The sequence below is a fragment of the Sminthopsis crassicaudata genome, chromosome 6, assembly GCF_048593235.1.
Source record: "Sminthopsis crassicaudata isolate SCR6 chromosome 6, ASM4859323v1, whole genome shotgun sequence".
Lineage (NCBI taxonomy): Eukaryota > Metazoa > Chordata > Mammalia > Dasyuromorphia > Dasyuridae > Sminthopsis > Sminthopsis crassicaudata.
The window spans coordinates 245633445-245657387 of record NC_133622.1 but is presented as its reverse complement, the minus strand read 5'-3'; the positions used below and the strand labels follow the sequence as shown (position 1 = coordinate 245657387).

The following is a 23943-nucleotide window of genomic DNA, read 5'->3' as shown; positions in this document are numbered from 1 at the left end:
GTCTGTTAACGTGGGAGAGCAGCGCTCCTTTCAAATCTGGGGTTTTAGGGTTGAGCCCATCTGGGTTCTTTATTCTTGATTGCGAGTTCTAGTTCTCCTCAAGTCAATAAGCGCCTACTATGTGCAGGTTTTGTGCTGAACGTTGAATCCGTTGAGATGTTGCAAGTAATATTGAGGAAGCCCTGTGTAATGAATGAGGTGGTCATTTTATTGCTAGTGCTGCCTTGGAGCGGAAGAAGCGATCAGTAGCGTAGTATGGCAAGGCCTTTGGGGGGCCCTCTCCTGTACTTCTCCCCTCCACGGTGAGAGGGAGGGACGGCGATGTTCTCCTGGGAAGAGGACTTTCCGAGGAATTCAGTTTCCAGCTTTTTTTTTTTTTTCCCCCTCCTCTTGTAGATGGTGACTAGAGAATGAATTCCTTTCGGCTCAAAAATGTTAGCCTCCTACCAGAAGTGGGGTTCGAACCCACGCGGACACATGTCCATTGGATCTTAAGTCCAACGCCTTAACCACTCGGCCATTCTGGTTGGCGATGGTGACTATTTCCCCCCTCCTCAGATGAGGTCTTCTCTTCCCAGTTACTCTCCCGGTGACCAAGTTGGTGGCGCGCACCGAAGAGGGCAACGAGACCCAGCCTCGAAGGGGAGAAAGACAAGTTCCGAGTGGGGCCGTCTGTCCCAACCTGAAACACTCTTCCTGTCCTTCAGGCCCAGAAGGACACTGGGCGGGAGCTGAGGTGACCTTTGGCCCCGGACACTGTCCTGAATAACTATTTACTAGGCGCCTGCTTAAATGTGCCCAGGATTCTCCACCAGGCTCTGAGCATCCTGCAAGGAGCCCAGTCTCCCAGGAGTTTACGTTCTATCCGGGGAGCCTGCAGCTATGTGAATACGAGACTCCTAGACTACGTAAATCCGTAGTAATGGGGAGGAGGGCAAGGGAGCGGGCCAAAAACCCTTCCCGAGCTGGTTTTTTTTTCCCTTCTTCATCTTTACCTCCCTCTGTCTCCCGTACCCCAGATCCAGGGCCATGGCTCTCGCTCTTCCTGGAACCAGCCCCTCGTACATCCTTAACTCCGGCGATCTCCCCTGGCTGCCATAGACTCATTCCAATGCTCTCTCCTCCTTTTCCAGCTTCTTTCCCAGTCTCACCTGAAGTCCCAATTTCTGCAAGAAACCTCTGAGAGGAAGCCCAAATTCTCCTGATTCGGACTTGCTGGAATTCCATGCGATCTACCATTAGAACGCAAACTCTTTGAGGGGAAGCGACTGTGTATTATTTCTTTGGGGGGGGGGAGCGGTGGGGGCTTTTTTTTTTTTTTTTTTTTTTTAAATATATCTCCTCAATGCTTAGCATGGAACGTATCACGTAGTGAGCGTCGGACCATGCTTATGGACTTGATGGAGACCCGGGGTGGGGACACCCATTAAGAAGCATTTGTTAAGCATCTTCCAAGAGCGGGGAACCCAGGATTGAGAGCTGGCCATGGACAGCTCCGGCCCTCCGGGGGCTCCCAGACTTTCACAAAACTCCCCCTCCGCTTTTCCCTTTTGGTACCAGGAGATACGCAAGCTGTTGACCCCAAATGGCTGCCCCAACTTTTAGAAAGGTCATGGTGGATATTTAAACATGGTGGACTTCTTTGTATTTTCTTGGGAATAGTTGGAAATGGTTCCATAATGCCAGTGTTTTCCAAAGCTCTCCAAGAGGTTGTGTGCATAAGTGGGCATTTTTTTTGGGGGAATGGTAGGAAACAGTCCCACGATACGCATAATCTCCCTGGTTTTTAAAGCTGTGGACGACTTTTGTCTCGCTTCTCGGAGAGGTCACGTGGGTATTATAACCCGGTGGAGATCTTTAGGTTGATATTTTCTTTAGGAATGACAGGAAATAAGCTCCCTGTCGCCTTTGGCTTTTGATTTCTAAAATTACGACTCTGGTGGGACTCGAACCCACAACCTTTGAATTCCTTCAAGCTCTACTAGAAGTCCAATGCGCTATCCATTGCGCCACAGAGCCACTCGCTTGACAGGCGTTCTCTTAATCGCCTCATCTGCAGACAAAAGCAAGCTTAAGTTCCAAAGTATAAAAAACGATCCTGGAGTTTACACTCGGATGATTTTGGAGATCATCTCTCCAGCTCCTTCGTTATACGTGGAAAGCCCGGCTGCGACCCCTCGCGATAAGTGCGCGCGTCTTTGGAGGGACGGGCTCTTTGGCCGCGGGGAGGCCGGCGGGGCTGTGCTTGTCTGAGCGGTGGCCCCCACCTCTCCCAGGCAGGGCTGGTGCGCAGCGCGGGGCAGGAGGAGGGGGTTGGGGGGGACCCGGATTTACTGACAGAGGAGGGCCAACGGGACTTTGCCTTGTATATTAAAAAACAATGATCCGCTGTCAATTTAAGGAAGGTGAGGGGAAAAGATGGGGGGATGGGGAAAAAAAGAAAACAAACAAAAAAAAGCAATGGGAAGAAATGACTATTCTCTTAAAGGCCCTTAAGAAATAGAGGACTCAACGGTTCCATAGTGTAGCGGTTATCACGTCTGCTTTACACGCAGAAGGTCCTGGGTTCGAGCCCCAGTGGAACCAAGAAGACATAGCTTTTGCCCGTGATTTTAGAAAAATTTTCACTTGGAAAGAAGCAAAATCCGAATCATATCAGTCTGTTTCCTTCACCCACGGATCAGGAAGAAAACCTTTTGTAACTTTACACCGTTTGAAGGATGCTATTCTTTAAGTGGGAAGCATTGAACAGCGCTCGCTAAGCTCCACAACTGTCATGGCCCCGGATGAACTCATCCTCCACTTTCTTCACCCGCGAAGTGGGACTGGGGTGGGAGGCGTGGCCCACGGCTAACGGATGCTCCCCTTCCGGCAGCGTCTTTGTGCACTAAGCTCTCCTCACATTGCTGGAGGTGGCCCACGGCTGAGCACCCCCGGGGGCTGCGGAGGCGGCCGGAGTTCCCAGAAGCCTCAGAGGATGCTGTCTGGGGATCAGAACCTCGCCCTTTGTCAGCGCCTTTGCCTCGGACACAGGGACGTACTCGGAGGCTTCCGAGAGGGAGTCGGGCAGACGCAGGGGAGGCTGAAGTCATCTGGAGGCTTTAAGGGAGAGGTCCAGGAGACTGGCCTGAGGGGTCCCGGGCTGAAACTATGGGTGGAGGTTTCTCGAGATCAAGAAGTTCATAAGCATGGCCGCTAGGTGGCGCAGTGGAGAGAGCACCAGCCCTGAAATCAGCAAGACCTGAGTTCAAGTTTGACCTCAAACACTTAACTGTGTGACTGGAACAAGTGACTTAATCCCAATTGCCTCAGCCAAAAAACAAACAAACAAACAAAAAACATTTAGGAAGCATCCACTTAGTGTCAGAAAGAAAAATAAACAATCCCCTCTTGTAAAGAGCCGGCATTCTAATAGAGATGACAACAATGTCGTAGAGAACACACGGGCATGTGTAGGTGATAGATGGCTACATTTTGTATGTATTTATGCTTACATACACATGCATGTAGACGGTATGTACCACATAGCCCATGTCGTGGTAACTGTGCCATCCGCACTGCACACACACCATACATCTAAAGTGAACATAGACCAGGAAAGGACTGAGGCAGGAAGAAGGGCGCACACAGGGCAGGGGGCGGCTTCCAGGAGGAATTTGGTGTCTGAGCTGAGTCTTAAGGAAGAGAAAGCTTCCAGACCAGGGATTCTGGAACCAAGGTCCGAGGGCCAGATGCGCCCGCCGGGTTCTGGCATGGGCCGAGGGGCGGACGCAGGGTGGGAGCTGCTGTTTTTACTGTGTCCGGCCTCCCACAGTCTGAGGGACAGGGAGCCGGCCCTATTTAAACAGTTTGAGGACCGCTGTTCTGGACCCACAGAGATCTCACCCCCATCAGTGCTCTGACATCCTGGAACAGACATTCTCTTGGACCATTGAGCCAGAGAATATCTACGGAGGGGTTCGGAGGAGCACCCGCAGACTTTAGAATGCCGCCATCTTCAGTTTCCGCCAGCAGCCGTCAGACGTGCCCCCGTTAGTGATTCCAGGCTGCCGTGAGCGGTGAGACTCCGGCAAGACGTCACCAAGAGGTACGCCATCGCTCAGCGCTCACTCCATTCCTGCAGTGTCCTTTTCTCTCAGTTTTACCGGGACTCCGGTTTCCAGGAAGCAGGGGGTCTAACAGCTAGCAGAGGGCACCAACTGCTGCCAGAAGACTGGGGACCATTAATCTGGGGATGAGTCTGATGGAGGAACCGCATGGATGGTTCTCTCTGGATGGTTCCAGAACCATCAGAGGCAGCCAAAGACTGCATTCTTAGCAGAAAGTTCCCCACAAGTCCGGGAGGGCGGGGCTGTGCTGGAACCGAATTAACAATGTGTCTTTCTAGAGCACTTGGAGGTTTACAGAACTCTCCTTCGGTGAGGTAGAGTGCAGAGCTCATCCTGCTCATTTTACAGATGAGAAAAGAAGAAAAGGAAATTGTAACAGAATTGCCTAGATAGTGACATCGGAGGTAACACTTGCACCCCAGCCTTGTTCCGACAACACTAGACAATTATAGTGAAACATTGACAGTTTTTGGGTCTTGAAACATCTGAGCTGCGCCTGCCAGTGTTCCAAGCCAGGGAACCAGCGCCTCTTTTCTACACTATTCAGTCATGGAATTATGGTCTAAGGGGCAGGTCTTCCAGTGACCAGCAAAAGCCTGGCATCGTCTGGGGCTGGAGGGCAGAGCCCACTTAGGAAAGTCCAGTATTGGAGCCAGTCCGTATCAGCCGAGCGGGTGAGGACCCAGAAAAGACCCTGATTGACCGGCCCAGTCAGGGCTGCGCTTTGGGTTGGTGACCAAGCTTTTCCTTTCCTGTGGAGGCGCGCCCTAGCACCGTGGGAAATGCTCCTGGCTACTGCTCTTACTGTGCAGTTGAGTAACTTTGTTAAAGAACTGAAGGATGCTCATGTCATGTTCTAGAGTCCTGTACTTTCCTGAAAGGTTCCCCTAGGAAACTATAGGCTCAGAAGTCCTGTTCTAGCCAGGACTCAGGATTCTGACAGTTCTCTATGGGTGACACATGAAGACCTGAGTCAGAGTTGGGGAGAAAAACAAAAGGGCCAAAGGGAAGAGAAGGGGAAGGGAGAACGAAAGATAACCTAGCTTATTTTGGCAGATTCTATTTATTTATTTTTTATTAGGGCTTTTTATTTTCAAAACATATGCCTGGATAATTTTTCAACATTGACCCTTGCAGAACTTATGTTCCGAATTTTCCTCTTCTTCCCTGCCCCAGATGGCAAACAATTCAATATATATTAAACATGTTAAAATATATGTTAAATCCATATTTATACATTACTTGCTGAATAAGAAAAACAAAATCAAAAAGAAAAAAATGAGAAAGAAAATAAAATATAACAACAAAAAGAGTGAAAATGCTATGTTGGGATCCACATTCAGTTCCCACTCTTCATTACTCAATAATCGGAGCTGGTTTGAATCATCTCATTGTTGAAGAGCGCCATGTCCATCAGAATTGTTCATTGAATAATCTTGTTGTTGCTGTGAACCATAATCTCCTGATTCCACTTATTTCACTTAGGATCAGTTCATATAAGTCTCTCCAGACCTTTCTAAAATCATCCTGCTGATTGTTTTTTATAGAAATTATTATAGACTATAGAATAGAATATATATAGCATATAGACATTATATTATAGGATAATAATATTCTATCACATTCATATACCATAATTTATTTGGCCATTCTCCAACTGATGGGTGTCCACCCAGGTTCCGGTTGATTGTCTGGCAGACTTTATGCTTTCGAAATGCTATGGTAGAAGCACTGAGCTTAAAATTGGAGGGCAGGGAGGCCAATCCCAGGCCTTCTCCTTCCAAGCTGGGTGACATTTGACAATTGACTCATCCCTTCTAGGCCTTAATCCCTATATGTATAAAATGAAGGGCACTGGAGTAAATGCCATGTAAAATCCTTTTCAACACTTAACAGTTTATTAATAATATGAAAATAGAGAATGTTAAGAGAAATATTTACGGAGTGGAGAGGACTTCGCAGTGGCCTCCCAAAGCACATCATTTAGTGTACCACATCACCCTACTTTTTGCAATCTGGGCCATTTTTTCTATTGAAAATTTTCTTACACATCCCTCCCCAGTCCATTAGTTCTCACTTCCTGTGCCTTGGTAATTATCTTGTATTATTTGACACCCCTCTTTTTGGATTTTCTGTCTCCTGTTTAGATACAGTGGGCTGGGTTCCCATTATTACATAGGCTGAGAGAGATTTTGTCATGTAACCAAGTGGAGAATTATATCCAGTGAAATGCTAATGGAACAAGGATCAAAATGACAGAATCAAAGAATAGTGGAAATGAAAGAGAACCTAGAAAACAGAACATTAGAGTTTAAAAGTGAATCTTTGAATGTAGAATATTAGTCTAGGAGCACCCTTAGACTAGTGCTCATGCATCTAGAACTTTAAAGTTGGAATCAGACAGAGATGCTGGGGTCTAATCCTGATTTGACCAAGTCAACTTTAACTTTCTGGGCTTCAGGCTCCTCATTTCAGAAGTGAGTTAATCACTTCTAAGGTTTCTTTTATCTCTAAATCTGTGACCCTATGGTTCTGGGTGAATGCAGACAAATCTTGAAATGTGGAACATTAGAATTGGAAGAGAACACAGACTACTGAATTCTAGAACATAGAATATTCAATCCAGTAGCCAAAAGACCTATAGAACATAAGAGGTGGAGGGAAACCCAGAACGCAGCATATAGGATCATAGGCATCTTAACTTGGAAATAGATGAGACCTCGAAGGACATCTTGTCTAATTCCTTTCCATTATAATGAGGAATTGAGACCAATTGAGGTCAAGTGCCTTGCTACATCAGTAATAAAATCATAGAGCTTGGGTCTTTAGTTGAAAAAGAAACTTTCTGGGAAAGTAGACAATTCCCTCCATTCCTTCCCATTGGAGAGACACAAGGAACTTCTTGGTTGGTCCCTTCTCTGATTGGCTGACTTCAAGGTGATTGTCAGCCTCTTATACAAATCAAGGGCTCTTCTGCTTAAGTCCCCATTATATAAATGAAAGAAATTATTATTTATGTAGTATGTTAGAGCCTGAAGGGACTTGAAACCAAAGAATGTTGAAGTTGGAAGGGACCTTAGAATATTCCCTCCAATCCCTACGGTCATAACATGCACAGAGGTTACATCATTTGCCTTAGGTCACACAGATAGCTATTAGTAGGTTCTTGTTCCCATTGGCTTTTCCATTTTTAATGTGGAATCTTTAATACAGATATTTTTTGAATGGAGGCAGGTCTAGTGTCTGTGCATCTTATTATGTACCTTGCTTTTTTTGTGTTTGCAATAATCTAAACTCTTTGCCTTCACTGGTTACTTAGGATAACTCCCATCATTATATACAGGAGGCAGATATTAGCAAGATTACTTCCTGGAGTATCTGTCCCATGCAAATAATGAGCATAAAGTTCAAGTCAGTCTTTCCCATTTCCCTGTTAGCTCAGAGCCAATTCCTTTGCAGAAGGTACAAGTCTTCTGTGTAATCTTCTCATGGCTGACTTCATCTCCTGGTTTCTCAGTGTGTAAATCAGGGGATTCAAGAGAGGGGAGATGACAGTGAAGGTGACAGAGATGACTCGATCAGAGGGAAGGGCAGTGAAAGGCCTTGCATATACATAGATACAGGGCACAAAGTGCAGGGTGACCACCATGATGTGGGACGAGCAGGTGGAGATGGCTTTCCTCCTGCCCTCCCCTGTATGAGACCTCAACATCACCATGATGACTGTGTAGGACACAGTGAGTAGAAAGAACCAAAGTGTGGCGAGGAGACCATTGTTGGAGATCATTAGAACTTCCAGAGCAAAAGTATCAATGCAGGCAAGTTTGAGGACTTGGGGGACATCACAGTAGAAACTGTCAATGATATTGGGCCCAGAGAAGGGGAGTGGGAGCAACAGACAGATCTGTACAATGGAGTGTATGAAGCCCCCCACCCAGGAGGCCACTATGAGTCCAAGACACCTTCCTTTACTCATGAGGGTCACATAGTGAAGGGGCTTTGAGATGGCCAAATAACGATCCAAAGCCATTACAGATAGAGTAAAAATATCCACCCCACCAATGAAGTGGAAGAAAAACATTTGCGTAAAGCAGCCATTGAAAGAGATGGTTTTTCTTTGAGCTAAAAGATCTAACAAAACCCTTGGAGCAGTGATGGAGGAGAAACAGATATCCAAAATGGATAGATTTCGGAGCAGGAAGTACATAGGTGTGTGGAGGCGACTCTCGAAGGTCACAGTGAGCATGATAAGGAGATTTCCCAGTAGAGTTATTATGTATACTAGGAATAATGAAAGAAATAAGATGATGCTCAACTTTGGAGACTGGGTGAGCCCCACAAAAACAAATTCCTTTATCCTGGTGCGATTCTCCAGTTCCATCAGCTCATGTTTCCTCTTCCTTGGCCACCTTGGGAAAAAAAGAATTAAATAATAAGCAATATACACATTCACTCAGATATCCCCCTTCTTTAATCACACTCATCATCTGCTGATTTCACATCTACTCATATAAGGCTGGATGAAGCTAAACTAAATCATAAAACAGAAGTAGCTGGACCCACTATCTATTTATATGACACAATCTAAATCATGCATTCTTGGATAATGAAACAATCCTTTTTTAAAACTCCCTAATGGATTGATTCACTGTCCTACTGACCACACCATTTTCCAAACCTTTTAAGATCTTCTCAGATTTCTCATAATTCTTCTTTTTTCTACCTTCTCAATTGAGAACCTTGCCCCATGTTTCATTTTTAAAAATGGTGACACTCCCAAAGAGTTCTTGCTTCTTTCCTCTTCCTTATCTCACATCACTCAGAGAAGTCTTCTTAATTTCTACCTCATGTAGTGAAGTGGTTCTTCTCCTTGCCAAGGCAAACCATTTCATATGCACAAATAATTCCATTGCATCATAATTTATCCCACAAATTATCAATTCTAACATCCCAACTCTTATTTTCAAAATACCAAAAGACAGCTTTCAACCTTCACCCCTGAAGGTTCCAAATTTTTCTTTCTCCCTTCCCCTCATCCCCTGGACCTTAGACCGTAAGTAATCCAATATAGGTAAAATATGTGTAATTCTTCTAAACATATTTCCACATATATTATGCTCTATCAAAAAATCAGATAAAAAAGGAAAAAAAGTAATATGTATGCTGTGATCCACATTCTGTCTCCATGGTCCGTCCTCTCTCTCTCTCTCTCTCTCTTTCTCTCTCTCTCTCTCTTTCTCTTTTTTTTTTCCCTGAGGCTGGGGTTAAGTGACTTGCCCAGGGTCACACAGCTAGGAAGTGTTAAGTGTCTGAGGTCAGATTTGGACTGGGGTCCTCCTGAATTCAGGGCTGCTGCTCTATCCACTGCGCCACCTTGCTGCCCCTATAGTCCTCTCTCTCTTAATAATGATGGCTCTTTCCATCAAAAGTCTATTGGAATGGTGTTGAATCACCTCATTGTTGAAAAGAACCAAATCCATCACAATTGATCATCAAATAATCTTGTTGTTGCTGTGTACGAAATTGTCCTGGTTCTACTCATTTCACTTAGCATCAGTTCATGCCCGTCTTTCCAGGCTTTTCTGAAATCATCTTGCTCGTCATTTCTTATAGAACAATAATGTTCAATAACATTCAATATTATTTTATACCACAACTTATTCAGCCCTTCCCCAACTGATGGTAATCCATTTCCTTGCCACTATAAAAAGGGTTGCTACATATATTTGCACATGTGGGGATTTTTCTCTTTTTCTCTGATCTCTTTGGGATACAGACCCTGTAGAGACCCTGCTGGATCAAAGGGCATGCACTCTAGTCTTTTGGGCATAGTTCTAAATTGTTCTCCAGAATGGTTGGATCAGTGGACAACTCCCCCAACAATATCATCCCCACTTTCACTTATTTTCTCTCTCTCCCTGCACTGGCTACTTCCCTAATGCATGTAAACATAAAAAGAACTCCCAGTACAGTTATTATATACATGTTTCTCCCATTCTCAGAATTGCTCCAGCCATCTCTGCTCTATGTCATCCTGTATTTTTCCCCCTCCTTTTTTGGCTAAACATGTTGAAAAGACAGTTTACAAGAAGGTTCTTCACTTGTTTTCCTCATGTTATCTTCTCTAAGGTCTGGCTTCCAACTTATCACTCGACTCTTTTCAAACTTACCAATAATCTCTTTATTGCCAAATCGAATGGCTTTTATATTTCCTATTTTTCTTAACTTCTCTGTATCCCTGGATACTGCCAATCACTTCTTGTTAGTGGCTTTTATGATGCTGCTCTCTTCTGATTCTCCTCCTACTTGACTGATGCTTCTCATTCTCCTTTGCTAGATCTTTGTCTGGGTATTGGCCACTGATCATGGGTGTCCTTGAGGCTGTCAATTGGATCCTATTTTGTTCTTTCTCTGGACCAGGGCTCTTAAACTGATTCATGACCCCATATAGAGTCTCATAATTGAATGTGGGACTTACACAATTATGATTTATCATCAGTAAATGTTTGATGGAGATACCTCTTTTACAAACTTATATACCCAGTATTTACATAAAAATTTCTCAGTTGAAAAGGGATTGTAAGTGGGAAAAATTAGAAAAGCCCTGCTCTGGACTGTATCTCTTGGGGATTTCATAAGCTCTCAGGGATTCAATGACATCTTTCTGAAGATTTATTTATCTAATCCTCACATCTATACTAACCTTTATCTCACATCTCCAAGTGCCTACTGAAGATCTCAAACTGGATGAGCCATAGGCATCTTAAATTCAATATGTCCCACACAGTACTCCTTATTCCCCCCTAACCTTCCCCTCTTCTTAACTCCCTTATTACCACTGAGGGTGCTACTATTGTCCCAGTCACTGAAATGTTCAAGGTAGGAATCATTGTCAACATTTCATTTTCTCATTCCTAGAAATGAATCTTTTACTAAATTCTCTCAACTTAACCTTTGCATGCTTTCTTATAGTTTGATCCCCTTTCTTCCTCTGACCTTGCCACCAGTTTCATCTCAATAACATCTCAATTACTTTAAAGGAGGAAGAATCCACAGTTGAAGAGGTAGAAGTAGTTTATTCTAAGCATTTGGAACAACTTGGGCTAAGACAAAGGAAGCAGAGTGCATTGCACATGCAGAAAGCAGACGGTACTTTAATTGAACCATGACATTTTATTAATTTAAATTATTTAGGAATATTCATTCCACAATTATATTATTAAGTTCCTAGAGTGTGTCAAGCACTTTACTAGGCACTCATGCTACAGAAATTTCCTGAAGGAAGTTGTGTTTAAAATTTTAAGTTTCAGATACCCTCCCTTCTTCTCTCCCTTATCTTGTCCCCTCTCCCCACTTGAAAAGTTTATTTTACAGATGAAGAGCTGAAGCAAATAGGATTAAATGACTTGACCACAGTCACACAGCTAATAAAGTATCTGAAGCTGAATTTAGGTCCTCCAGACTCCCAAGCAGGTGCTTTTTTTTTTTTTTTTTTTTTTTTTTAATGGACCACTAGGTCCCCTGCAGGGTTTACCAGATTGGAAACACAAGCCACAAAGAGGATTTGTAATTTTCCCAGAATTATCAGTCAGAGGTTGGTTTAGGACTTAATTAGGGGCCAGAACACTGGATAAGTGGATAAAAGGATCATAACTTAGTTCTGACAGGTTGGGGGTCAAGAAGGTCGGGGAGTAGGAGACAGTGAATCAAGGACGAGAGGTAATGAGCAATACCCAAACATTTGAGGTAAGTCCCCTGAGTTTTATGACTCACTGGAATGTGAGAGTGGCCAGAGTTTTGAGGACCCAGTTCTCTCAGTTCCAATGGGGCAAGGAAAGTTGGGGTGACCACAACAATTCCACTCAGAACATAATAATTCAGGGAAACCGAGGCAGGGAAGCTGTCATTACAATACACTCTGGTACAAAAGGCTCATTCTCCTTGAGGTTAGTGCCCATAGCCCTTTCTAGTCTTTCTGGCTGATGCTACTTTGTATTTTCATTTGAAGGAACTTGGAGAAGATTAGGATGGAACTATAGGATGAAGGCTTTGCTTTCAAGAAGAATTGGGAATAAAAAAGAAGTAAAACCATGGATTGATATGGGATCTCTGAAAGTCTCCTCTTCTTCCTCAGGCTTTCTGCAACCTTTTCTTCCTCTTGCTTCTACCTTCAAGCAGTGGGATATTATTTAATTCAATTCAATAGGTATTTACTAATTGTCTAGAGCCCCAAATATAGGGCACATTAGTGACCTGCCTTTCTTAGTTATGTCTAAATCCTAAAGAGATCTGAAGGCTTTTTCCTCAAATTGTTAGTATAGAATTATGAAAATTCTGCTGAAAGTTTTCCACCTGCATCTGTACAGATACCAAGAATGAACTATCCCTACTCTTCTGTCTTCATCTCTGTAGCAGCTGGATGCTTTGCAGACCACCAGAGGTCCCCAGAATACTAAGGACCCCATTTCTTACAATTACAAAACTATTCTATTACTTTACATGACCTTTCCTCTGTATATAACCTGTATTATGTCTGACAGTGTCTTTGTATGATATTAATGGGCTCTTGGCCACTCAATAGATAGAACTGGATACAATTCCATTTATGAGTTTGTGTTTGATACTAGACAAATCATTCAACCTTTCTATTTCCAGGATTCTCTAATCCTCTGTTGTAGTTGGTTATTCTTGTTCTCATTTCCTCTGTCTTCTTCCTATTATTTCTTCTTTCTCTTTTTCATTTTCCTCTTCTTCCTATTTTCTCACTCCCTCTTGTTCTTTCTTCTATCCCCTTCTTTCCTTTGTATTGCCTCTTCATTTTTGTCATAATAAGTGATATTTTTGCCATTACCCTCTCCTTCCATATATTTTCCTTGCCCTTCTTTCATCTTCCTCTTCTATCTTTCATATTTATCTGACATTTCCACATTTTCACTTTGATTTTGCATTCATGATTTTATTCCACCTTTGTAACCACTCCTTAAAGGAGATTAGAATAAATTTTGATGTATTCTTGTTTTTACAAATGAAGAAACTTACATGAGAGATATTAAAAACATTTTTTTTCAGCCAGTATAGAGAAATGACAACCTTTTGCTTTAAGGTTAAATAGCTTCTTCATGAGTAAACCAAGATTAGCCAGAAACCTTCGTGCTTTGATCTACTATTTCTTTTTCTGTACCTCATTTCCAGACTATATGTTGGAGATCAGACTCATATAAACATGAGAATGTAGCCTTCTCTGGAGACTGTATTCTTTCCTGACCAGCTGCAGAACTTTGTTTTATGCCATAAGATACATTAGTACAAATTCAAGCTTTTAGCTGGCTGGATCAGGGCTAAAAGGTGTAAAGCTCAGGGCTCTTCTCCACATGGGTTCAATATTCTCTAACTAGGTTCCTGATGTCATTCATATTATGTCCCTAAAATACATCCCTCCAAGTACAATGGATTTGAATAAGATCTGGTTGATAGAGTGTGTCTATGATCCTCCCACTTCTCTACCCCCCTTCCTGACTAGCCTAGCTAAGTTTGTGGAAGTTTTTACCTATCTTGGCTTTTAGTAATTCGTTTTAAAAACATTCAGAGACCATTTTTTAATTCATAGAGGGGTGATCATTTCCATGGAAGAACTAGCCACTGAAATTAGGGATACTTGAAATATTAAAGTACGTGTATGTGTGTGTATATCCATGTATCCATGTGTATACATGAGGCAGCTAGATTACTTAATGGTTAGAGCTCTGAGCCGAGGTTCTTCAATTGCTTCCAATTGTAGTCAACTCCTCATGATCTCATTTGGGGTTTTCTTGGCAAAGATACTGGAATCGTTTTCTATTTCCTTTTTCAGCTCATTTTAGAGATGAGGAAACTGAGGCAAACAGGATTAAATGATGATAAAGAGTCTTCTTGACTCCAGGTCTGGCACTCTATTGCACTACCTAGGAGTCAAGGAGACCTGAATGTGGCCTGTATGACTCTGGACAAATCACCTCACTCTGTTTTCTTCAGTTTCCTCATCTTTAAAATGAGCTGGAGAAGGAAATGACCAATCACTCCAGCATTTTTGCCAGAAAATCTTATACAGGATGATGAAGAGTTGGGAGTGACTGAATAACAAAAATAACAACAACAACAACAACAACAAAAAAATATATATATATACATCCATCCATATATATATATATACACACACATATATATATATATACATACATGTGTATATAAATATACATGTACATTTGTATGGAAATTATATATATATATATATATATATATATATATGGATACAAATATACCTATAACTCTCTCTATATTTCAGAAAATTTCAACAAACCTTTCAATCATTCAGATAATAATTTCCAGGGATCCCAGCCATGGAAACTACTCACAGTTGGCTGGCACACTGGTAGTGTTTCCAGACTGGTAGGAAGCTGCTAGCCCTTCTGCTGTTCAGTCTTTTTGAGCCAGGGCAGGAGGACGCCACAGAATAGAGTCCCATGATATGAGCAAGGCCACCACACAATTAGAGGATATAGATAGCATTCCCAGAAGGCCAATGGGCAGAGCTGGGACTGGGCGTAGGTCTGATTGGCAGGTCATTAGGATTTCACACACACAGGGGACCCAAGAAAGGACACTTTTTAATGAGTCTTTACAAAACAGAGAAGTGAGTGCCAAGAAATTCTGTTCTATAGTTCATGGTGGGAGTTATTTTGTGATTAGTCAAGTTGCTGGGTTTCAATGAAGTCTCAATTTTTTCTGATTGACTAGGAACACATAAGAGTACAATATTGAAGTGCTAGTTTGTAAAAACATTGGTAATTTGTTAAAATTGTAGGTTCTAGAGTTGGAAGGATATCTGACATCATTTCATCCAAGCCACACCTGAGTCTATTTTAGAATTGGTCCTAAATCCTCATCCATTTTCAGCTTAATTACCTGGTAATGGGGAACTCACTTCCTACTGATGAAGGCTATTACCCTTCTGCATGACTCTAAGGATTAGGATATTTTTCCTTCTATTTTTTCCTCTTCTATTTCAGTAAATCATTCCTATACGGGAGTAAGGAAACAAATCTAACTCCTTTCCCATATGACAGCCCTTCTGATATTGAAAAAGAACTAACTTCTGTTTCTTCCAATTTTTTTTCTATAGGCTAAATACCCTCATACATTCTAGTTTAAATTAATTAGTTATTAAACTAAACAATTTATTCTAATTAATTCTAATTCAGATATTCTCAGCTTTCTAATTTTTATGTATGGTAGAATACTATTGTGCCATAAGAGTTGATGAGCAGGATACTTTGGGAAAATCCTGGAAAAATTTATATAAACTGATGCAAATGAAATGAGCAGGACCAGGAGAACATCCTACATACTAACAGCAATATTGTATGATGATCAAATGTGAATGATTTAGCCTTGTTTCAGCAATACAAAGAACCAAGACAATTCTGAGGGACCTATCATGAAAAATGCTATTCACATCTAAGAGAAAAAAGTAATGGAGTTTGAACACAAATTGAAGCTTACTATTTTTTTGTCTGTGTGTTCTTTAACAACAGGACTAATATTGAAGTGTGTTTTATTTGACTACACATGTAAAACCTTTATCAAATCTCTTGTCTTTTCAATGAGGGGTGAGGGGAGAAGGAGTGGAAAAGAATTTGGAACTCATCATTTAAAAAATGATTAAAGTTGTTTTTTATGAAATTTAAAACATTAGAATTCATATGAAAGAAAAACTTTATTTTTGCATTTTTTCTGGTTTTGTCTCATTTTTTACCCTATTTGGTCATTTTCATGGCAAAGATACTGGTAAGTATTAAGGACATTGCATAGGTGAAGAGGCAGGTCAATTCTCCTGGAACCTCCACAGCTGTGAATCATAACATCTGAAGGAGTTGCAAAGCAGCCTTTACTGACACAGGTGTTGCTTGTTCTCAATCTGAGAGCTTCAGTCTTCCTTTTTTTTTTTTTTTTTTAAATTCCATGACTGAATAGTGTAGAAAAGAGGCCTTGGTTCTCAGATCTGGTTTTGATCACTGGCAGGTGCAGCTCAGATGTTTCAAGACCCAAAAAATGTCAATATTTCACCAATTTAGTCCAGAGTTGTCAAAACACTAGAAGAAAGACTAGAGTGCAAGTGTTACCTCAAATATTACTAAGTAACTGTTACAATTTCCCTTTCTTCTTTTGATCTCAATTTTCTAATCTATAAAAGGAGGATGATCTTTCACTATCTATCTCACAGAAGAATTTTGTAAACCTCAAAATGCTAAAGGAAGACACATTATTAATTAAGTTCAGCATAACCCTATGCTCCTGGACCCAATATTGGAGCCAGTCCATATCAGCCAAGTTGGTGAGGACCCAGAACAGGTATTGAATGACCTGCCCAATCATGGTTGTGCTTTAAGTTGGTGACCAATCTTTTCCTTTCCTGCATGCTGGGTGTGTTTGTGGAAGGGTGTTCTCTGGTATTGGGGGTAATGCTTGTGGCTACTGTTTTTACTGTGCAGTTGAGTAACTTAACTTTGATAAAGAACTGAAGGATGCTCACATCATGTTCTAGAGCACTGTATTTTCCTGAAGGGTTCCTATAGGAAACTATAGGCTCAGAAGTCTGACACACATTCCATCCAAGGGCTCACTATCCCTTCTTATTCTGATAGTTCTCTGGGGGGACAAGAGACAACGACGGGTGACACATGAAGACCCGAGTCATAATTGGGGGAAAAATAAAAGGGCCAATGGGAAGAGAAGGGGAAGGGAGAATGAAAGATAACCTAGCTTATTCTGATAGAATTTATGCTATCATAATGCTCTGGTAGAAGTTTTGGGTTTAACATTCGAATGTAGGGAGTTCAGTCCTAGCTCTTCTCCTTATAAGCTAGGTGACACTTGACAAGTGACTCCATCTTTAAAGGCCTTAATCCTTATATGTATAAAATGAAAGGCTCTCAACTAAATGCCATGCAAAGTTCTTTTCAATACTTAACAGTTTATGAATAATATGAAAATAGAGAGAGTGAAGAGAAATATTTGTGGAATATTGTAATGTCCTGTTGTCTCTCAATTATAATTGTTCTCTGGGAGGAGGTTTCTTTTCTGTAAATCCTTTTCTTTGGGAGCAGGTTTCTTGGGAGGCTTCTGGAGCCTCCAGCAAGAGCAAAGGTAGATGTGAGAATGAAGTCTTGACTCTGAATCTCTTAGAGTGTGGGAATCAGACTTTGCTCCAAGAGTGTGGGAAGTCTTCTCCTTGACCTTCACCAGACTGACTCTTTCCAGACTGCCTTCTCCTTTTATTCTCCCAGAGAGTGGGCTTATGGGTACTCCAGGGGCTTGTAGGAACTACTTACAACCAATGAACTTGCTCCTTTAAAAAGTGTAAACTCCTTTTCAGAAGCCTAAAGGTATAAACTCCTTTTAAATGTATGAATTAAAGGTGTGAACCCTGAGCTAGAGAACTGTTAAATAGCACCTAGTAAGAACCTAACATCTCCCCCTTTCTTTTGATTTAGAACATAGGGTGGTCATGACCTTGAAACAGGTATACATATATACATCAATATGGGAGATTTTACACATAATTACATAAAATACATAAACACATAGTATCTTAACACATGCTGGAAGAGATATAACAAATAACATGATCAAATAATCACAAATTGAGAATTTATACATGTCTATAAGTCTACTGTCCATTAGTTCATGTGCCAGAAATCCAATAATTCCTGCAAGTTTTAAAGTCCTACAATAGTCTTCATCAACAATTTTTCATCTTAAGGAATCCAATGATCTCTGCTGGTTTTCAAGTCCTTTAACAGTCTTCTTATCAGCCATGCTCTTTCAGTATCAGATGTTTCTTTGTTTTGAGGTCTTTCTCTTTTTCTGTCTCTCTCTGATGGACAAGGTGAATACGACTCGTTGGCACCCATCTGATTCCTTCTCCATCTGAAGAAATACAAGCAAACCCTCTTCCCCAAGCAGTTAACCTATCTGGTTCCTTCCATCCACCACTTTCTGGGTCTCTCTACATCACTTGGTGATTATCTAAAGACAATGGAGCTGTTCTCACTGGACACTGTCCTTCCAGTTGGTTATAAAACCTGTCTGCCAGAGCCAGTGCATCTTTGTCAAAAATTAAAAAATTAATGAACTAAATTTAGAACTTCTCTAGGGTTATCTGTGGCTCCCCCTTTCTTTTGTTTTTGGAGGAGTGTCTTAATGTCTCTTGTTTCTTCTCTCTACTATTGCCTGACCTTGAGGATTAAATGGTATGCCAGTGGTGTATAAAATCTTATACTGCACACAAAAGTGTGCAAAATGTTTAGAAGTATATGCAGGTCCATTGTCTGTTTTTATTTCTTGTGGCACATCCATAATTGTAAATGCTTGGATAAGGAATTCAGTGACCACTCGGGCTGTCTCTTTTGCCAAATTGTAAATGTAAAGCTCGAGCAGCCTGATGATATTTAGAATGAGATTCTTGGGCTTCCTGAAATAAAGGAATACTGGCTAACATAGTTAAAAGGCTATCTGCCTTTGAATTTCCAATAAAAATAGGACCTGGAAGTCCACTATATGAGTGGACATACAAGATATAAATTTTCTCACTTGCTCTGTTCCTTAAAAAGCTGATAAATATTAGAAGCTGCAAATTTTATTCGGGTCATGGAAATTCTTTGTACAACACCTACTGAATAGACTGAATTGGTAATTATATTTATGTCTCCTGGTAATAACTAAGAACTAGAATGATTGCAAATAATTCATTCTGCTGAGTGGACTGAAAAGGAGTTCTGACTACTCTCTTTATGGTTAAATCATGAAAGTATACAGCACAAATATTTTCTTTGAAGGCATTTGTAAAGATAGTTGGTCCTTTAAGAGGAACTTTAGAAACCTTTTCTTCAAAAATCCATCGCCAATTAAGTAGTAGTCAGGTTATCTTTAATGGAGACCCATGTGCAAAATTTGGAGCTGTGGCCAATAAAATTTACCATTCTGGGATGGTCTTGCAGCATACATCAATTTGTGCCTTAGTATAGAATGTGTATATTTTCCAGGACTTATCCCAGATAATTGTACTGTTAGCTTAATGGCCTTTAATAAAATTCTAGCCACAAGCACTGGGTAAGGGGTAAGGCTTTGTTCTGGTTGTGCTGGGAGGTTCACCCACTCAATCACACTGTCTCCTTGATGAAGGATTGCTGGGGTGGCTCTTTTGTAGCAAAAACTGATATTTCCAAGGGTTTTTGAATGACTCTCAACCACACTGGATAAAGCTAGTTCAACTTCTCTCAAAACCTTTGTAAGCTGGCGTGGTGAATTTAAAGCACTGTCTCCCCTTAAAATGTCATATAGAGGTTGCAGTTGATTGGTAGTTAAGCCTACACTGGACGCATCCATTGGATATCTTCTATTAATTTTTGGAAATCATTTAAGGTGTCCAACTTTTCTGTTCTTAAAGAAAGCTTCTGTACTGTGAGTGCCTTAGGATATACTTCATATCCTAAATATTGAAAATATTTATATTGACAAATATTGACAGCAGGGTGGGGGAGAGAGGGTGCAGGGAGAAGCTTGCCTGGGGCTGCTGCCGCCCCCACAGGCTCTGGCAGGAAGCCTGACTCTGCCATAACACTGAACACAGGCAGAGTGGTCCAACCAACTGTGGTAATGACAAAATAAAAAAAATATCAAAATGCAAACTGAAATAGACATGGATAAAACCCAAGAGAGCTAGACTCCACATAGGTGTGGGACAGTAGGAGAGGAGGCAGAGTGGGCGGATGAGGGAGATCTATACAGTAAATGGTTTTATGTTACAGATGACTGGTAGTTTAAAGAGTTCTTCCCAGCACCCCTGCTGCTTCAGCCCAAAGAGGGCAAACCAAGGGAGAAGAGGAGAAGAGGAACATCATCGTGGTGCATTCAGGGTCTGAAGCAGCAGTCTGGGCTTGCTCAAATAAGTCCTCATTGTTTCTAATAATCTTCTAAATTCAGAGATCTTCTTGGAGCACCATCCTTGGCTGGGGGAGGCTTTGAAGTGATGGCCAGTGTCTTTGATTCTGAACTGGGAACTTGCAAGTCGATCTTCACATCAAATCATGCACTTTGAACAGGTCCTCTGAGAGGTCACTGGCTGACTTAGAGTTGATGTCTTTGTCTTTTCCTTGACCCTTGTTCATCTCCTTTGGAGCATCTGGTAATGCCCCAGAGCCATATTTTGTATTCAGCTGATCCAGGAGGGCAGCTTGAACAGCAGGGTCTCTGGAATTGGAGACAATAGTTGGTTTGCACTGCCGCCTAGTGAAGGGGTCTATCTGTTGATTTTTCAGGTTGTGACTTTCAGCCACAGGGGCTTTGTCAGACTCAACAATGTTCCATTCCCGATTTCGTTAGTTGATGTAACTGATGGCAGAAATATTCTTTGTTCGTTGCTAATTTAGGGCCTCTGCCCTTTAGCCTTGTCTTGGTCTCCCAAATCTTCTGCCATGGCCTTCTCCTTCAGAAGCTGCATTTTTTTTTTTCATGGCATAGTTGGGTGGAGCTTTTCTGAATCTCTCTTTCTCTTTTATAATCTCTTCGATATCCTGATCATTGAATTTATAATTCAAAGCTTCTTTAATGGATACTTCCTTCTTGTTGATTTCATCCAAGGTAGGTAGCTGCAGGCCAGCAGAAAACATCACTTCTTTTCATTTCATAAATTCACTTTCTGTGAGCTCTTGGTTTGAGACAAACTCCAAGTGGAATACTCCCTGGTCATTGCCATGCCTCAATTGCAATCCTTTATTTGTCCTAGTGCCACCCAACTGATAAACCTTGGCTGTTTCTACCACACCAGTGATTTCAGCAACCAGATAGACAGGTTTACTGTTGTGGTTCCCAATGCCAATTCGTACAAAACATCCTGTGACCGTCTTAGCAAAGAAAGGCATGTGACACCACTGTTCCAGCTTGTGCTGAGATAACCGCACTCGGTTCACTCTTCAGGCAGAGAAACTGGCTGTGATTTTGGAGGAACCTCTTCTTTTTTCTCTTCTTCATCAGCTGATGTCATCATAGATGAACAATCTGTCTTCTCACTAGATTTATCGTCCTCCTCTTCCTCTTCATCATCAGAGTAAATTTCACTTGTTTTTAATGGTTGTTTTTTTTGGCAAGTAGCTCAACTGTTCTATTCTTCTGTTTTTCTCTCTCTGCTTTCAGTTCTTCCATGGCCTGAGATTTTTTTGTCTAGTTTTTCATCCCGCTTGGAACGCCGCTCCTTATTATGGAACGTGACCTGGGACTCTTGAATCTGTGAAAGGGTTTTTTTTTTCCTCTTGTTCTTCTTCTTGTTTTCTCTTTCTTCTTGGCTGTTTTTAATTTCTTCTTAATTTCAAACCTCTTCAGTACCTCTCTCTTTTCTATTCTGTTAAACAGTTCCTGTTCTCTCTCCTTCTCTGTCATTTGTTCTAAACAGGTCCTATCTTCATCTCCCATGAGGTCTTCTCCATATCCATGATGGAATTCCTCATTCTCAGAAGAAGAATCTGAATCTGAGCTGGAGGAGGAACTGTTACTGTCAGAGTCAGACACTTCACTTCTTCAGGGGCTGAACTCTCAGCTGAGCTGTCTTTGTCAGAGCTACCTGAGGAAGCAGTTTTGTTTGTCTGTTTTTTCATGGTTCCCTTCTTCTCTATCTTCCCAGTTTTTCCTTTTTTCTCATTTTTTGAACTTCCAACTGTCTACTCATCATCACTGTCTGATGTTTCAGAGTCTGAAGAAGCTGCAGGCTGACTAACAGGTTGTTCTTTCTGCTCGGAGTCACTGCGTTTCCGTTTGGCTAGGGACAAGAGCTCCAGGTTCTCGTCACTGCTGCTGTCCTCCATGTCCGAGTCGATAACAACAAGGCCTTTCCACTTCTTGACCATGATGGCACCTTGGCTCCCATGCTGGATACCGCTGACCGGACTCCCCTCTTACCCGCCAGCCAGTGTGACCACTGCAGCTGCCACAGCCACTTGACCCACATAAATGCGACTGCACATGCCTGCTCCTCTCCACTGCCAGGTCCTTCCCCCTCCCCTCAGAGGCACGCCGATCACCCCACTTTGGGCGCCAAAATGTAATGTCCTGTAGTCTCTCAATTATAATCCTTCTCCAGGAGCAGGTTTTTTGGGAGGCTTCTAGAGCCTCCAGCCAGAGGAAAGGTAGAGAGAATGAAATCTTGACTCTGAATCTCCTAGAGTGTGGGAATCAGACTTTGCTCCAAGAGTGTGGGAAGTCTTCTTCTTGACCTTCACCAGACTGACTCTTTCCAGACTGCCTTCCCCTTTTATCCTCCCAGAGAATGGGCTTGTGGATACTCCAGGGGCTTGTGGGAACTACTTACAACCAATCAACTTGCTCCTTTTAAAGGTGTAAACTCCTTTCCAGAAGCTTAAAGGTGTAAACTCCTTTTAAAGGTATGAACTCTGAGCTACAGAATTGTTAAGTACGGACTTAGCACCTAGTAAGAACAGAGTATAAGCTCCCAAAGTATAAGTATAATAGTGTATAAGCTCCCAAAACTTATCATTCAGTGTACCACACCATTTCACTTATTCCTTGCAATCTGGGCCATCTTATCTATTAAAATTTTTCTTACATATCCCTCCCCATTGCAGTGGTTTTCCCCATTGGTCATTATCCTTAAATCCTGCAATATTTGACAGCCTTTTTCCTTTTGAATTCTTTCTGTTTCTTTCTTAATCACAGTGGGCTAGGTTCCCATTATTCCATGAGTTGAGAAAGATTTTCTCATTATGTAATAAAGTGAGAATTTATATCCAATCAAAATGCTAATGCTAGAGAGTGGAACAAAGATCAAAAATGGCAGAATCATAGAATGTCGGAGATGAAAGAGAACATAGAAAACAGAATGGAGAACATCAGAGTTTAAAAGGGAATCTTTGAATGTAGAATATCAGTCTAGGAGCACCCTTACACTAGTTCTCATACATCTAGAACTTTAAAGTTGGAATCTCACAGAGATACTGGGGTCTAATCCTGATTTACCCAAGTCAACCTTAACCTTCTGGGCTTCAAGCTTCTCATTTCAGAAGTGAGTTGGAAACTTTCATCTCCAAGTCTGTGATCCTATGGTTCTGGGTGAATGCAGACAAACCTTGAAATGTGGAAAGTTAGAATTGGAAGAGAACATGGACTGCTGAATTCTAGATCTTGGAGTAATTTTAGAACATAGAATGTTCGAGTCAGCAGCCAAAAGACTTATAGAATGTAACAGGTGGAAGGAACCTTAGAATGCAGCATATAGGATCATAAGAGACTTGGAAATGGATGAGACCTTGAAGGGTATCTTTTCTAATTCCTTTGCTTTAAAATGAGGAATTGAAGCCAGTTGAGGTTGAGTGACTTGCTGCATAAATAGTAAAATTATAGGGTGTGGCCTTTGGTTGAAAAGGAAACTTTCTGGGAAAGTAGACAACTCCCTCCATCCCCTCCCATTGGAGAGACACAAGGAACTTCTTGGTTGGTTCCTTCTGTGACTGGCTGACTTCAAGGTGATTGTCAGCATCCTCAAATAAATCAGAAGCTCTTCTGCTTAAGTCCCCATTACATAAATGAAAGCCTGAATGGACTTGATACCAAAGAATATTAGTTAGAAGGGACCTTAGAACACTTCCTCCAGTCCCTATGGTTATAACATGCAGAGAGGTTGCATCATTTGGATTAGGTCACTCAGGGAGCTGGTGGTAGGTTCATGTCTCCTGGTTCTCAGGCCATTGCCTTTTCCATTTTTAATGTGGAATCTTTAATACAGATATTT

General features: G+C 41.7%; 1 protein-coding gene, 3 non-coding genes and 1 pseudogene across 4 annotated transcripts; 1 reads left to right on the top strand and 4 right to left on the bottom strand.

Annotated features, from left to right (window-relative positions):
- Nucleotides 1–444: 444 nt before the first annotated feature.
- TRNAL-UAA (transfer RNA leucine (anticodon UAA)) lies at nt 445–527 on the bottom strand. The gene has a single exon. It is a non-coding gene; the product is annotated as a tRNA-Leu (tRNA).
- Nucleotides 528–1931: 1404 nt separating this feature from the next.
- On the bottom strand, nt 1932–2019 carry TRNAR-UCU (transfer RNA arginine (anticodon UCU)). The gene is given in 2 exon segments: nt 1932–1967; nt 1983–2019. It is a non-coding gene; the product is annotated as a tRNA-Arg (tRNA).
- Nucleotides 2020–2513: 494 nt separating this feature from the next.
- TRNAV-UAC (transfer RNA valine (anticodon UAC)) lies at nt 2514–2586 on the top strand. The gene has a single exon. It is a non-coding gene; the product is annotated as a tRNA-Val (tRNA).
- A 4956-nt stretch (nt 2587–7542) lies between these two features.
- LOC141547567 (olfactory receptor 4D11-like) lies at nt 7543–8490 on the bottom strand. Its single transcript, XM_074275953.1, has one exon. The coding sequence runs from the start codon at nt 8488–8490 to the stop codon at nt 7543–7545; it is 948 nt and encodes a 315-aa protein (XP_074132054.1).
- Nucleotides 8491–20087: 11597 nt separating this feature from the next.
- LOC141545730 (RNA polymerase-associated protein RTF1 homolog pseudogene) lies at nt 20088–22162 on the bottom strand (annotated as a pseudogene).
- Nucleotides 22163–23943: the final 1781 nt, after the last annotated feature.